The sequence below is a fragment of the Podarcis cretensis genome (genome assembly GCF_951804945.1).
Source record: "Podarcis cretensis genome assembly, chromosome: 15".
Classification (NCBI taxonomy): Eukaryota; Metazoa; Chordata; class Lepidosauria; order Squamata; family Lacertidae; genus Podarcis; species Podarcis cretensis.
Genome location: NC_137185.1, coordinates 21,684,274 through 21,698,634, shown reverse-complemented (window position 1 = coordinate 21,698,634; position 14,361 = coordinate 21,684,274). Strand labels below are relative to the sequence as shown.

At 46.6% G+C, this 14,361-nt stretch overlaps 1 protein-coding gene across 8 annotated transcripts in view; it reads right to left on the bottom strand.

Annotated features, from left to right (window-relative positions):
• The window catches only part of LOC307203588 (uncharacterized protein), a 151,077-nt gene that overhangs the window by 19,529 nt on the left and 117,187 nt on the right, over nt 1–14,361 (bottom strand). For 7 of the 8 annotated variants that reach the window (XR_013833309.1, XM_079954466.1, XM_079954463.1 and 4 more), the window contains 7 exons: nt 12,533–12,665; nt 10,428–10,560; nt 9,775–9,963; nt 8,284–8,410; nt 6,238–6,449; nt 3,664–3,826; nt 1,511–1,590 (listed from right to left, as the gene is read on the bottom strand). Coding sequence is in view for 7 of the 8 variants with exons in the window: in XM_079954466.1 (XP_079810592.1) it covers nt 1,511–1,590; nt 3,664–3,826; nt 6,238–6,449; nt 8,284–8,410; nt 9,775–9,963; nt 10,428–10,560; nt 12,533–12,665 (1,037 nt within the window). In the remaining variant the exon portion in view is untranslated. The remainder of the gene's footprint in view (nt 1–1,510; nt 1,591–3,663; nt 3,827–6,237; nt 6,450–8,283; nt 8,411–9,774; nt 9,964–10,427; nt 10,561–12,532; nt 12,666–14,361) is intronic. The other variant, XM_079954465.1, reaches the window with a different exon arrangement.

The following is a 14,361-nucleotide window of genomic DNA, read 5'->3' as shown; positions in this document are numbered from 1 at the left end:
GATGCTGCCCGTTTGTACCTGGGTGATGTCATGTTAGCTACACAACCAATGCCATTCACAGCCTGAACTTCAGGAATACAGGGGAGTTCCTGCAGAACTTTGGCTAAGTGGGTCAAAACCTGAAATCAGTCCCCAGAAAACCACAAGGGTGGAAGCAAATATTGACAGTTTTCACAGCGTCCCTAGTGAGGTGCCCTAGATACTTCCAAAGTGTTAATTATCAGCTATTATTAGTCTGGTATGATGTGCGCATGACATTCAAGCCTTTCAGGGTGCAATATATGTATATTTGTGTGCTCATTTAAATCCTCTTTATAGGTTCAGAAGTTACTCTTGACCACTCACAATGCTCATAAGAATGGTCTACCAGTGTGAATGGTATTGTGTGAACTAGGAGCACACAAATTTCAGAAGCAGCAATGGCCATTATCACTAATCCTTCAATGCGTACTTTTAATTATTATTTGGCTGAGATCTGCAAATTCACAGAGGGCACCACTTGGGCATTTGTAGTTCTTAGGTGAATTACAAAAGTTCCCAAGGTGGCCTTTTCATACATCAGACTTGTTTGGAAGCCTGATCCTAGGTCCCTAATGAGTTCATGTGCATGACACATGTATTTGCAAGCACAATTTTGCCTCCACTTTTAATTTTCAGGTGTACACATCAAACATCCTACATCTACAACTTAACTGAGAGAATTTAGTAAACGAACTGTCAGGGTGACAGTGGCAACTGAAATGCCCTGCCTTGATTTTTTTCAGTGATTTTTTTGTAGCGGAACCACCCCCAAAGAGTGTAAACACTGCCATCTGCTGGACATAGCTCCACCTGCACTATTATCAGTAAACGCTTCCGCCTTGGAGATCTCACAGACTTACATTTTCATCTGACAAAAACAAAAGTTACTGCGCCGTGGTGAGTTATCTGGAGAACAGGCAAGCATGATCAATATACCTTTGCCAAACCTGTGCCCTGCAAATGTTTCAGACTACAACACCCATCAAGCATAGCAATTGTTTAATTTGGTCTGGGGATGATGGGTGTTGTAATACAAAGCAACTTGAGAGCTCCAGGTTGGAGTAGGTTGGTTTAGAGGGAACCAGTGGGGAGTGCTAATCCATACCCACATCAAATAACCCCACAAATTCTGAAAAAGTCCAGGAAACCAGCCACCAGTGCTTATGTGCCATTGCTATCAAGCGACTGATGTTCAGTTTTAAAATGGCCCTTGCATGTGCAAATGAACAGTATTTTCTCTTCTCTGAGAGGCGTGGCACCCCCAAAGCATCCCATGATGGATTATAGCTTCAATTACAGCACATGCCTTGCTTCAGTGTTTTGTGGTTGCTTTGGCAAACTTGTTTTGGGTCAGAGATTTCCCATGTCAGGACTGGTGATCAAAATCGCTTGCCAGCATTTGGGTGTCTGTGTGGGAGGGGGGAATATGCAACATTCACCTGCCTGTTTGTGAGAGCACCGAGCCTAATCTTCCAAAACAAAGTCTTACCTAATCCTGGGAAAGTTCCCTCTCCTGCATCAGGTTCTTCTCCAGATCCCTGGGAGCCAAGAGCTTCATAGAACTGGATGCTACAAGAACAGGGGGAGAAATGCACACGAGAGCTTGAGAAAGTGCCTCTTTTAAAAAGGCTGTCTCTTGTGATGAGACTAGGGATGGGAAGATCCGTTAACTGGGATTACTCTCCGTTTCTTATTTCCCCCCTCACTCATTGAGGAGAAGGCTATCCGTGGCTACTAGCCATTACAGTGGTACCTTGAGTTAAGTACTTAATTTGTTCCTGAGGTCTGTTCTTAACCTGAAACTGTTCTTAACCTGAAGCACCACTTTAGCTAATGGGGCCTCCTGCTGCTGCCGCTCCGCCGGAGCACGATTTCTGTTCTCATCCTGAAGCAAAGTTCTTAACCCAAGGTACTATTTCTGGGTTAGCGGAGTCTGTAACCTGAAGCATATGTAACCTGAAGCGTATGTAACCTGAGGTACCACTGTTTGGCTATGCTTTGCCTCCACAGTTAGAGACAGCTGAGGTAGAAATTCTGCAAAACCCATGACCAGGAAGGCCATTGCCACTATGCAAGTGTGCAGCCTGGCCACAAAACTGACAGTAATCCATTTTGAAGGAACTTAACTGTCCACTGGAGTAGAAAACAATCCCAGATAAGATGCAAGGAGGGTTATGTACAGCAAACAACAACAACAACACCATAAGTTGAATAACTGTTTTTAAGAACTATATTTGGGTGAAGTGTTGAGGTGGCAGAAGGTGGCAAAGTGTGGTTGAACAAACAGCCAAGATTATGTACATTTCCCAAATAGGGGGTGTGCTAATGGAATGCTCTCACAGACTCTTTTGGACTCTGTCCTGTAATACATGACTGAATATAAGAGTCTGACTAATTGGGAATCTGGTCTGAGCCTCTGTATTGAATCTCCAAAGAGAATTTTCTCCCATGCAGTAATGCTGCTGAATACCACTTTCTGGGAACTGCAGGATGGGGTAGTCCTCTTGTGATTGGGTCTTCCTTGCAAGTTTCCCATGGGTATCTGGCTGCCCACTGTAAGACCAGGATGCTGGACTAAGGTGGGCCATTCGCCTGACCTAAAAGGTTCTTCTTATGTTCATTTATTCACATTGACACGTCAGTTTATCATTTTTAGTTTTATTTTTTAAAAACACACAATCTGCTCTTGTTTGTTTTAGGAACTAAATTTCTGTTTGCTGCCCCGAGTCAGGATGGCAGGAGAAATTCAGTTCAGTTTGCTTTGATAGGTGAACCTACCTAATTTACACTTTTCAGAACAATGCATGAACCAATGCATACAGGCGTCTTATGAAATTTGCACTTTTCCTAATTTTGCAGTGTACTTTTAAAGTCAAGCAATGTGTACAAAAAGGTATGGATTGGGCTAAAGTATGCATAAAGCTGCACATATTAGTGAAAAAAGCCTGTCCAACGCCACTCGACGCACCCTGGGGCCGCCAGGCCTGATGGGGGAAGGGGCAGGCCGCGCGAAGCGGTGCTGTCCCCCCATGGCCCACGCCGCCACCAGAGGCACAGGGGCGCAGCCAGAGAGCTCCCCATGCTGCCACCCGTCACCCTGGTCTGCCCAAGGGAGGGGATCCCCTTTAAAAGGGGATCCCGAGATCTAGTGCTCCCCACCATCCCTTTGAGGCCCTGTGGCCGGGGGGGGGAGGCCAAAGACCCTAGGCCTACCTTTGGAGCAAGGAAGTCCAGCAACGTCCTTTCTGAAGAAGCTCTGGAGCCAACTGATGATTCCCAGATAAGATCCTCCCCCTATTGTGTGGGCAGGGTGGTCCCTCCCCCCTATCTGGCCTGATCACCTTGGCAATACCTCGCCAGGCAGGATTGGGCAACTGGCTGAGGTAGACGGAGACCTCCAGGTATCCCACCTGGGGAAGGCAAAGCCAAGCCTGTGCTAATGGTGCCGCATAGGGTCCGGGGGGCTGCGGCTGCACATGAACATGCAAAGGGCGTCCCCCATTTAATGTGGGGAGTGGTCATGGGGGGGAATCACAAACTGATGTGGAAATGTGAAGAACTGAAGACTGAAAAAAATAGAATCTGAGAGACGCTAGAATTGATGCCCAAGGTGGCATCGGTGATTAGGCTTCCGTCACTCACCTCTCTTTAATGAGCACATACTCCGGGGGGATGTGTGGCTCTCCCAAGCTCCTCCACCGCGGCTTCCAGCTCTTCATTGGGTTTGGAGCAGAGCTGGGATGCCTCAGGAGAACAACTAAGGCTGTCAACACCACAGTGAGGAACCCCAGGATGAAAAGCACAGCTGAAAAGGCAGGAGAACACAGTGGTGATTAAACGAAGGGAAATAGGTCACTACAATTTCTTCTCAGAGGCCTGATGGTGGTCTAAGGTAAGTTCTTGAGTTCCCTTCCACTTTATCCAGGTGGCATCCATTAATGGTTCACTGCTCATGCTTCCACCACCTGCTTAACTCCCCCCCCCCAGCGTCCCAGCAGGCATTTCTCTATGGTTCAGGTGCCTCGTGCTAGTCCACACAGCTTCTTTGGCTGAACTGACCATCCTTCAGAGGCAGCAGGGCTAAGGCTGAAGAGGAAGAGTTTGCAGCAGAAATGGGGAACCTGTGTCCCTCCAGGTGCTTTTGGACACTGTGGATTTATTTGAATTAAGTTTTAATAGGCATTGCGTAACGTGTTCTGACATTTGCATTGCAAAGTGCATTGTATTTGGTGTATACTGTATAGTGGTACCTCTGGTTAAGAACTTAATTCATTCTGGAGGTCTGTTCTTAACGTGAAACTGTTCTTAACCTGAAGCACCACTTTAGCTAATGTGGCCTCCCGCTGCCGCTGTGCCGCCGCCGCACAATTTCTGTTCTCATCCTGAAGCAAAGTTCTTAACCCAAGGTACTATTTCTGGGTTAGCGGAGTATGTAACCTGAAGCGTCTGTAACCTGAAGCGTCTGTAACCCGAGGTACCACTGTATAGGAATTACAGCCCAGCGACACCAGAAGAGACAAAGGTTCTCTTCTCTCATAAGAAGAACCTGCTAGATTGGATCATCTATGTCAGGGAACTGCCATCGGAGCCAGAGGTGGAGGGAAGGCTCCAGAGGGATGCCGGAGAGGGTCCCAGTAGGGAGAGAGGCAGCCCATCCACTGGGGAAGGAAATCAGCGTAGCACCAGTGGAGGAGGGGGGGCAGATGGGGGAATCGGAGAGAAGGCTCCAGGACTCCTTGCCGGAGACCAGCGGGGAGAGCACAGGTCCTCCACTGCCCACACCCTCCCTGTGCAGAAGACTTCCGCGCAGGGAGAGTAGGAGGAGACTGGGCATCAAAGAACCTCTTTGCTGGAAGAAGTTCAAGAAACACCCACTGACGGATTCTGCCAGCGATTGAGACAGCCACGGATGGGTGGCTGTCCGGACAGAAAAGGTAACCCAGCCAGGTGTGGTGCCAACTTACGCACAATCAACCCCTAGAACCATTACAATCTACTCCTGCATTTTGTTCAATTATTTACTTCTTTCCATCCCGTATTTTATTCCGTGAGCTGCCCTGAGATCTTATGATGAAGGGTGTTATGTAATAAATCTAATAAATAATTAAATAATCCAGGTGCCTGTGGGAAACCTGCAAAGGCATGACCCGAACACAAGAGCACTCTGCCCTCCTGTGGTTTCCAGCAAGTAGTATTCAGAAGAATTACTGCCTCTGGCTTCAGTTCTTATGGAGTGGGACAGATCTGTCTATGGCTAGATGGGAGTTATAAGTCGAGTAACATCTGCAGAGGCACACGGTCTCTCTCCACTCTGGGTCTTTCACTCCACTTTGTCTGCTGCGACAAGGCGACCCACAAACTAAGGCCTTTCCTTCCATGCAGAAATATGGGTGTGGTTCAGTTGCGAGAGCATTGGAAACAATGCTTAAGTGTCTGGCATATTTGAGGCACAGAAAGGAAAAACAAGTCATCCTTAGAACTCTTGGACAGAGAATACTTCTTGAGATCACACTATGCCTAGCTCTACTTTGCAATCCAGACCAAAGCAAATATTCCATGGTGTGTTTATTTTGACACCAGCGCATGCTGGAAACCATGACGTTTGCTGCTCTTATGTAACAAACTGAATAAAGCAAAGCCACCTATTACTTGCATTCTTAAGGCAAGGTGTGGCATACCTGGGCTGCTCCTCATTGCTAGCTCCACCTGCTATTGCTATGCAGCAAAGAATTGCTTACACAGGAGGAGGAGAGTTGCTGCAGCAGAGGATGGGAGACCAGAAGTCTAGAGACTCTGTCTTGTTCCTCTGCTTGTATAAGCAGATTAACTGCTACAGATAATTAATATGAATCAGTCACCTCAAGTCACCTTCCCAAAGGGCGTCTGCTTTCTCATGATGCATGTTGCAAGAAGTCAGCTCTCCTTACCTCTGGAAAAATATGCCAGAGGGGCAACTGATATTATAAAGGTGAGCGGAGAGGCCAATATGGGATGGACAGCTGGTTAATTGCAGCCTAGTTGTGTTGCTTTGACTGAAAAGGGCAAAGTCCACAAAAGTTTAAGGAGCACATACACAGCACTTTGCAAGAGCCACACTATAGACCTAAAGCACATCTGACACACATTTAAAGCACACGACTTTCCCCAAGGAATTCTGGGCACCATAGTCCCCCCCCCCTCCTTTCAAGACAAACTACAGAGTCATTGTCATAGTACCTGCAATAGCTGCCCAGTCTGGGGCGACATTCAGCACCTGGTGCTTCAAGACGCCCTGCCGAGCCAGCTGGAATGGAGATGAGGGCTGGAAGGGAGCTGCAAGGGGGTTGCAGCTCATAGTCTCCTCATTCACCACCACGATCAGCATCCGATCTTCAATGGCATTATCCCGGAAGACGTACGTCCCAGGCTCAAGGAACACGTGGGAGAATCTGAGGAAGGGAGAGGTGTGCTGTCTTAAACAAGCCCTTTTGCTCTACTGCATTCCGTCAATATTTAATATTACCCCAAAACTAAAGGTATCAAGGGGGAGGAAAAACCTTCAAGCAGTTTCAGTTTTATTCACAGCATGATCTCAATGTCGCTGAGGCCATGGAGATTCTGATCTACTGACTGCAACAAATTATTTCTTTGATTATTGCTAGATTATTCTCCAAAATGATAGAGCTCCCCTAGGAAGAAGATGGGAAACATTGTTCCTCAAGCTTTCTTCCTTGCAAAAGGCATTTCATGCCTCTTATCAGTTCCTTGAGTGGAGGTCTTATTGATTCTCTGAGGGTTGTCAAGTGCATCAGAAAAGATTCTGTAAAGTTAATGGAGGCAAGAGAGATGTAAAATCAGAGATCACTCGTGAGCCAGCTCCAAAGAGAAAAGACATATTGGAGAGATGAAGACGTATGAAGTACCGTATTTTTCGCCCCACAGGACGCACCGGCCCATAGGACGCACCAAGTTTTTTTGGGGGGAAATAAAGAAAAAAAAAATTATTTTCCCCCCAGGCGCTTGTGGGGCCGGCAGCGGGGAGAAGCGCTCTTCTCCCCGCAGCCCGCCTGCAGACCAGGTCCGGGGACAGCGGGAAGACGCGCTGCGCCTCCCAGCTGTCCCCAGATCTTGCGGGGCAGGCAGCGGGGAGAAGCGCTCTTCTTCCCGCCGCCCACCTGCAGATCAGGTCCGGGGACAGAGGGAGGACGCGCTGCACCTCCCAGCTGTCCCCGGAGCTTGCGGGGCAGGCAGCGGGGAGAAGCACGCGTCTCCCCGCCATCAGCCTCCCCGCTGTCCCCCGACCTTGTGGGACTGGCGCTGCGGCTCTCCTGAAGCCTGGAGAGCGAGAGGGGTCGCTCTCCTGAAGCCTGCATTCGCCCCATAGGACGCACACGCATTTCCCCTTCATTTTTGGAGGGGAAAAAGTGCGTCCTATAGGGCGAAAAATACGGTATATGTCATCCATGCAGTATTTTACATGGGTAAATTAGAGATGTCAACAAAATTAAGCCCTGATTTCTACAAACATGGCAAAACTGTTACTGGACTGTACAGCTTCAGACTGCTGGTGTGGACTGTGTGACTGAATGCTACCCCACAGTGGAGAAGAGCTGTAAGCTAGCCTTCTCACTGATAATCTTGTGCAATGCCTGAAGTTCTCAGCTGTAGATAAAGAAAAGCAGACTGAGAATCACTCTGGAGCTTAAGGAATATGAACAATATTTCCTTAGCCTATAGATTTAAAGCAATTAACACAGCCAATTAAATTAACAATCCAATCAGTGAATGACTTTCCCTGACTCCCTTCAAAACGGAAGACCACAAATGACCAAACCAACACCATCATTGGTTAACGTGACAACCACATCAACAGAAGGGGAATGATCATTTTCTTCAGTTTATTTGCTGCCGAATTCAACCCCCTCAGCTGGCAATGCGCTGGCAGAATATTCACTGGATTCTTGGAATGTGTGATCCACAACATTGTATGGCAATGTACTCGGGGTGACTAATGTGGTTTTTTTTTTAATATCACAAAAAAGTAAGAAATAACAGCTAATATTCACATGCATATCAGTCCATTATTTTATTTTTTTTAAGTTCTCTCCCCCCTTAAAGATCAAAGAGTTGGCTAGCCTGTCAGACATCTCTGGGGAGAGAATTTTACAAGGAGAAGGCTCTGCCTCTCTTCTGCATTGGTCTAACTTCAGAGGAGAAAGGGGCTATGAACAGGACCTCCTCTGAGGGTCTTGGTAGAAGGGAAAGCATTCCTTTGGTAGATACCTGGAGATGTTGAGATGAGTTTCTCGAATGAGGTGGTCCAGCCTTCTGAATGCACCAAAATCCCAGTGGGGGTTGCTGTTGTAGAGGTGCTGCTTTTGATAGACAGGGTAGTGACTTGTAAGGCGGTCTGGTAAGGAATGGGCACAGAGTCAACACCATCCAAGAACTCAAGAGTGGATACAAAGCCAGACTAAGGATGCATAAACAAACATGCTTATCTCTTGAATGGCAAGCCCTCTGTGGATCTGCATTTTGATAAGAGAACTGAGCTCAGGATCAATTTGGGTCCCCTCTTTCTAGCAGAAACAAAATGTGAAGTGTAGGTGGTACATGACCCCAATCAAGCTTGCAAAAATCTATCATTTGCCCGATAATAAATGTTGGAAATGTAAAGAAATTGAAGGTACATTCTTTCACCTTTGGTGGACGTGCCCAAGGATCAAGGCATTCTGGGAGATGATCTATAATGAACTAAAAAAGGTACTTAAGTACACTTTTCCTAAGAAACCAGAGGCCTTTCTCCTGGGCATAGTCGGCCAATTGGTGCTAAAGAAGGATAAAACTTTCTTTATGTATGCAACAGCAGCAGCAAGAATACTCATAGCAAAGCATTGGAAGACACAAGATGTACCCACTCTGGAAGATTGGCAGATGCAAGTAATGGAATACATGGAGATGGCGGAGATGACTGGCAGAATCTGAGACCAGGGAGAAGAATTGGTGGAAGAAGATTGGAAGAAATTTAAAATTTATTTACAGAAATATTGTAAAATTTTTGAATGTTAATGGTACTGAAATGAACAGAAAGGGTTCCAGCGATGAGGTTTAAAATAAGATTGGACGGATGATTAGACAAATAAATTGGACAAGAATTTGCTGATATAAGTTTTAACAGGGATACAAAAAAGGGAGATGAGAGGAAGTCAAGAAAATAAGTTAACTAAAGTTGCGGATTAAAAAGAGGGATTTTTTGTGTTCTTTTTTCTTCTTTGTCTTTTTAAATCTTTTTAAAGATGGTTTTGTTTTTTAAACTGTTTGTTAAACTGCCTTTTCTTTTTTCTAATGTATTATATAGTTTGGTGTTTCTGTGTATCTGTTTTTGTTCTTTCTTATGTTTGTTCTCTTTTTAAAACTCAATAAAATATTTATAAAAAAAAAAGAAATGTGAAGCGTAGCAATTGCAAAGCCAAAACTGCTTCTTCTTCCGAAGACCACAGCTGACAAATTCATAGAGGGTACAGCAATGGATGCCTATTCCAGTGTTAGAGGCAGCAATGCTTCTCAATACCAGTTGCTGGAAGCCCCAGAAGGGGAGAGTGCTCTTGCACCTTGTTCCTACCCTAGCCCTCCTCTCCCCACCCCCAGCCTTATCTGGGACAGATCTGTGGGCAAGGAGGTGGAGTGAAGAGAAGCAGCAGCCCAGTTCTATGAGCCCACTTATGCTGCATTGGATCTCACCCTTCATCACAGGAAGCAATTGCATATACTCACCATAGGGATTGATGCTGAGCTGGAAAAGGATGGCATCCCCAACAGCCAGACATGCAACAGGGTTTGGAATTGTGGGTAAGAGTGGAGCATGTTGAGATTGTGCAGCCTCTCCTTCCCGCCGATGTCTATGCCGCAGGGGAGGCAGCTCTGAATCTCCTGGATTGGAAAAGTTGATGGAAAGGGGAGGAGCTAGTCAAGAGTTAAGGAAAGATGCTTATTCTGTGGGTAGGTGGGAGGACTGGACCACAAGTTCTTACAGAGATGGGAACCCACCAATGTTGTGGGTGAGGAAACCATCAATGTCCAGTAACACACTTCTATATTCCCTTCATTTCTGACTCACAGGCCATTGCAATGTATCCCTTTTCAAAATATATGAAGGTTTTCTCATGTGATGTTTGATCTGGGATTGACCATTCACACATGCACGTAACAATACAACATTGTTGTGATGAGGAACAAGTGTAAACTAGCTGGCTCATAGATCCAAAGTGATTTTAGTGGGGGAGGGGGAGTTGCACAGTCTGTGGGTTGCCTGCAAAGGGTCCATCTCACACTTACTATTTTCAGGCATAGTGCTTATGGAAGACCTAGACTGCAGATGCATAATTCAATGCACTCCTGTCACTAAACTGTGGCGTGAGACATCTTACCTGCCAGGAAAGTGTCCAGCATGTCTGGGCTGGAAAGCAGGAAGCCAAAAACTCCACTGGGACCAAAGAGAGCCAAATGCACCTGCTGGCTTTTCTGCACATGTTCATCAGGTCCCAAGGTATTTGGTAGCTCCTGCAAAGCAATATGGTGTTGTTTGTCTTACAGTCTGCTATTTATCTTAAGTTATTTGTTGGAATTCTCTGAGTTCCCTATATAGTCCCCAGCAGAGTAGTCCTAGAGAAACTCTAAGCCTTAGGTCACACTCAGCATGTATTTAAAACAGCATCATACTACTTTAAACCATTCCCAGAGTTTAACAACAAATCCCTCTTCAAAAGGAATTGTAGCTCTGTGACAGGAAATAGGGGTCTAGGACTTGCCGATCAGAAGGTTGGTGGTTCGAATCCCTGCGACGGGGTGAGCTCCTGTTGCTTGGTCCCTGCCAACCGAGCAGTTCAAAAGCACGTCAAAGTGCAAGTAGATACTGTAAATAGGTACCACTCGGTGGGAAGGTAAACGGCGTTTCCGGGCGCTGCTTTGGTTCGCCAGAAGCAGCTTAGTCATGCTGGCCACATGACCTGGAAGCTGTATGCCTGCTCCCTCAGCCAATGAAGCGAGATGAGCGCTGCAACCCTAGAGTCGGTCACAACTGGACCTAATGGTCAGGGGTCCTTTTACCTTTATCTTTAACAACTCTCAGCACCTTTATAATAATAATAATAATAATAATAATAATAATAATAATTTATTATTTGTACCCCGCCCATCTGACTGGGTTTCCCCAGTCACTCTGGGCGGCTTCCAACAAAGATGAAAAATACACTAAAATGTCACATATTAAAAACTTCCCTGAACAGGGCTGCCTTCAGATGTCTTCTGAATGTCAGGTAGTTGTTTATCGCTTTGACATCTGATGGGAGGGCATTCCACAGGGTGGGCGCCACTACCGAGAAGGCCCTCTGCCTGGTTCCCTGTAACTTGGCCTCTCGCAGTGAGGGAACCTCCAGAAGGCCCTCGGAGCTGGACCTCAGTGTCCGGGCAGAACGATGGGGGAGGAGACGCTCCTTCAGATATACTGGACCGAGGCCATTTAGGGCTTTAAAGGTCAGCACCAACACTTTGAATTGTGCTCGGAAACGTACTGGGAGCCAATGTAGGTCTTTCAAGACCGGTGTTATATGGTCTCCGCGGCCGCTCCCAGTCACCAGTCTAGCTGCCGCATTCTGGATTAGTTGTAGTTTCCGGGTCACCTTCAAAGGTAGCCCCACGTAGAGCGCATTGCAGTAGTCCAAGCAGGAGATAACCAGAGCATGTACCACTCTGGCGAGACAGTCTGCAGGCAGATAGGGTCTCAGCCTACGTACCAGATGGAGCTGGTAAACAGCTGCCCTGGATACAGATTTGACCTGTGCCTCCATGGACAGCTGTGAGTCCAAAATGACTCCCAGGCTGCGCACCTGGTCCTTCAGGGGTACAGTTACCCCATTCAGGACCAGGGAATCCTCCACACCTGCCCGCCTCCTGTCCCCCAAAAACAGTACTTCTGTCTTGTCAGGATTCAACCTCAATCTGTTAGCCGCCATCCATCCTCCAACCGCTTCCAGACACTCACACAGGACCTTCACCGCCTTCACTGGTTCTGATTTAAAAGAGAGGTAGAGCTGGGTATCATCTGCATACTGATGAACACCCAGCCCAAACCTCCTGATGATCTCTCCCAGTGGCTGCATGTAAATGTTGAAAAGCATGGGGGAGAGGACAGAACCCTGAGGCACCCCACAAGTGAGAGCCCAGGGGTCTGAACACTCATCCCCCACCACCACTTTCTGAACACGGCCCAGGAGGAAGGAGCGGAACCACTGTATGACAGTGCCCCCAGCTCCCAGCCCCTCAAGACGGTCCAGAAGGATGTTATGGTCGATGGTATCAAACGCCGCTGAGAGATCCAAATTAACAAATGACAGCTTCCAGAATTCTTTGGGGGAAGCCACAACTCCTCAAATGGTATGATACTGGTTTAAGTGTATGATGTGAATGTGGCCTTAAACATCCATCTGCATGCAGGGAGAGCCATTCCCCTTCAGCCCTGGCATTCTCCACTCACTCTTTCCTGAGTCCCGTCAACACTTAGAAGCAGCTCCCTCTCTGGACCAAATCTCAGGGAAATCTGTGGAGCTCTCAAGAGGCATAGCCGATCACATAGCTCTTCAGCGGAGATGTACTGCTCACAGTGGCACCTGGGAAGCAGAGAGAAACCGTGCTGCTTCTGTCTGAATTGCCATTCCAGGAAAAGAAGCTTGAAAGACTTACTTTCATATAAGCTGGGAGTCAGCTGTGTCTGCTAGTGCCAGAACTAAGAAATATGCAGATCTCTGTGTTGTGAGATGCAGGGGCCACAGGTGAAGAATTATGTAGGCAGTAAGGCAGAGTTAAGGAACCTGGTACCCTTGAGGTGTTATTGGAGTTGACCATTGATGGTTGGCCATTGACCATGCTGGCTGGCACTGTTGGGAATTGGAGTCTCAACAACACATTCCTGCAACAAAGGGTTCTTAAGCTCTGTCCATTGGCTTCCCCTGACCTGGGTCATTGTGGAACTCCGACTGAAAACAGTGACAACAATATCCCACCTTTCATCCCAAGGTCCCAGGGCATATTGCAATTAAAACACAATATCAAAAACAGTTTGAAAGTAACTTAAAAATCCAGAAATGAGGCAGGTCCTCACACTGGCCTCCAAAACAATCCAGGGACTGGAATAACTCCACTATGAGGAAAGGATATGATGTTTGGGCTTTTTAGTTTAGAAAAACAAGATAATTATAGAGGTATATAAAAATCATTAATGCTGTTGAGCAGAGAAAAATTCTCCTCCACTAGTAGCTAATGGGGTCATCCAATGATGGGAGATTCAGAGAACTTATCCACATACTGCATAGCTAAGCTATGGTAAGGTTACTAGACATCCCCGTTTCCCGGGGACAGTCCCAGGATTTACAAATCAGTCCCCTGACAAAATCCTATCATTCCTAATGAAGTTGAAAAGTGTCCCCGGATTCATTGAAAAAAAAATCTGGTAACCTTAAGCTATGGGATTTGCTACTACAAGGTGTAGTTATGGCTACTCACATGGGTGGCTTTAAAAGGGGTTTAGAGAAATTCATTCAGGGTCTGGGCCAAGAGGGCTTCCAGGGAAAGTTTGGATAGCCAGAATCACCAGTGACATCAGTGAGGGAGTAGGGAAACTCCATCAAGCCTCTTCTTATGAGAATTCCAAGTGCCACCAAGCCTGATGAAAGGAAGGCAGAAAGGAGCAGCCCTGTCCTCTTGGACCTGACACTGGAGGGGGTACCAGTGGTGGATGTTGACATGGTAAGGCTGCAAGAATGATCTGGTAACATCTCCAAGCAAACAGACATGGAATTTGGGCATGAAGTTTACGAGACTGAGATGAAGTCCATTCCATACATATTAGGGCAGAAAACATAGGTTCTGCCATGGTGTGGGGATCTGCAGCCAATTCTGGCTCTCTAATGGGCACATCTTCCTCCCTCTGCTCCTTTGAAAGGAAGGAAGGAAGGAAGGAAGGAAGGAAGGAAGGGAGGGAGGGAGGGAGGGAGGGAGGGAAGGAGATAAATTTAATTTGAAAAAATAAAAACAATAAATCTGTCTAAATGTATCTGCTTCCAGATGTACTTTTAGGGGGAAGTTATTTGTAAATGTATAACCTAAATGTGGAAATGAAACATTTTTTTATTTCTGTCTTGCCTTCTATGCAGAGGCTGCTGACAAGGGGGAAGAGGCCAGAGTGCTGATGTCTGTCACATCACACTTAATCCCATTTGAAAAATCTGAGCAATGGTAAAAATGCATAAGAATTGGCCGAGATTTACACTCCCGATTGCTGAGGAGAAGAACTTGTCTCTCTGGTAC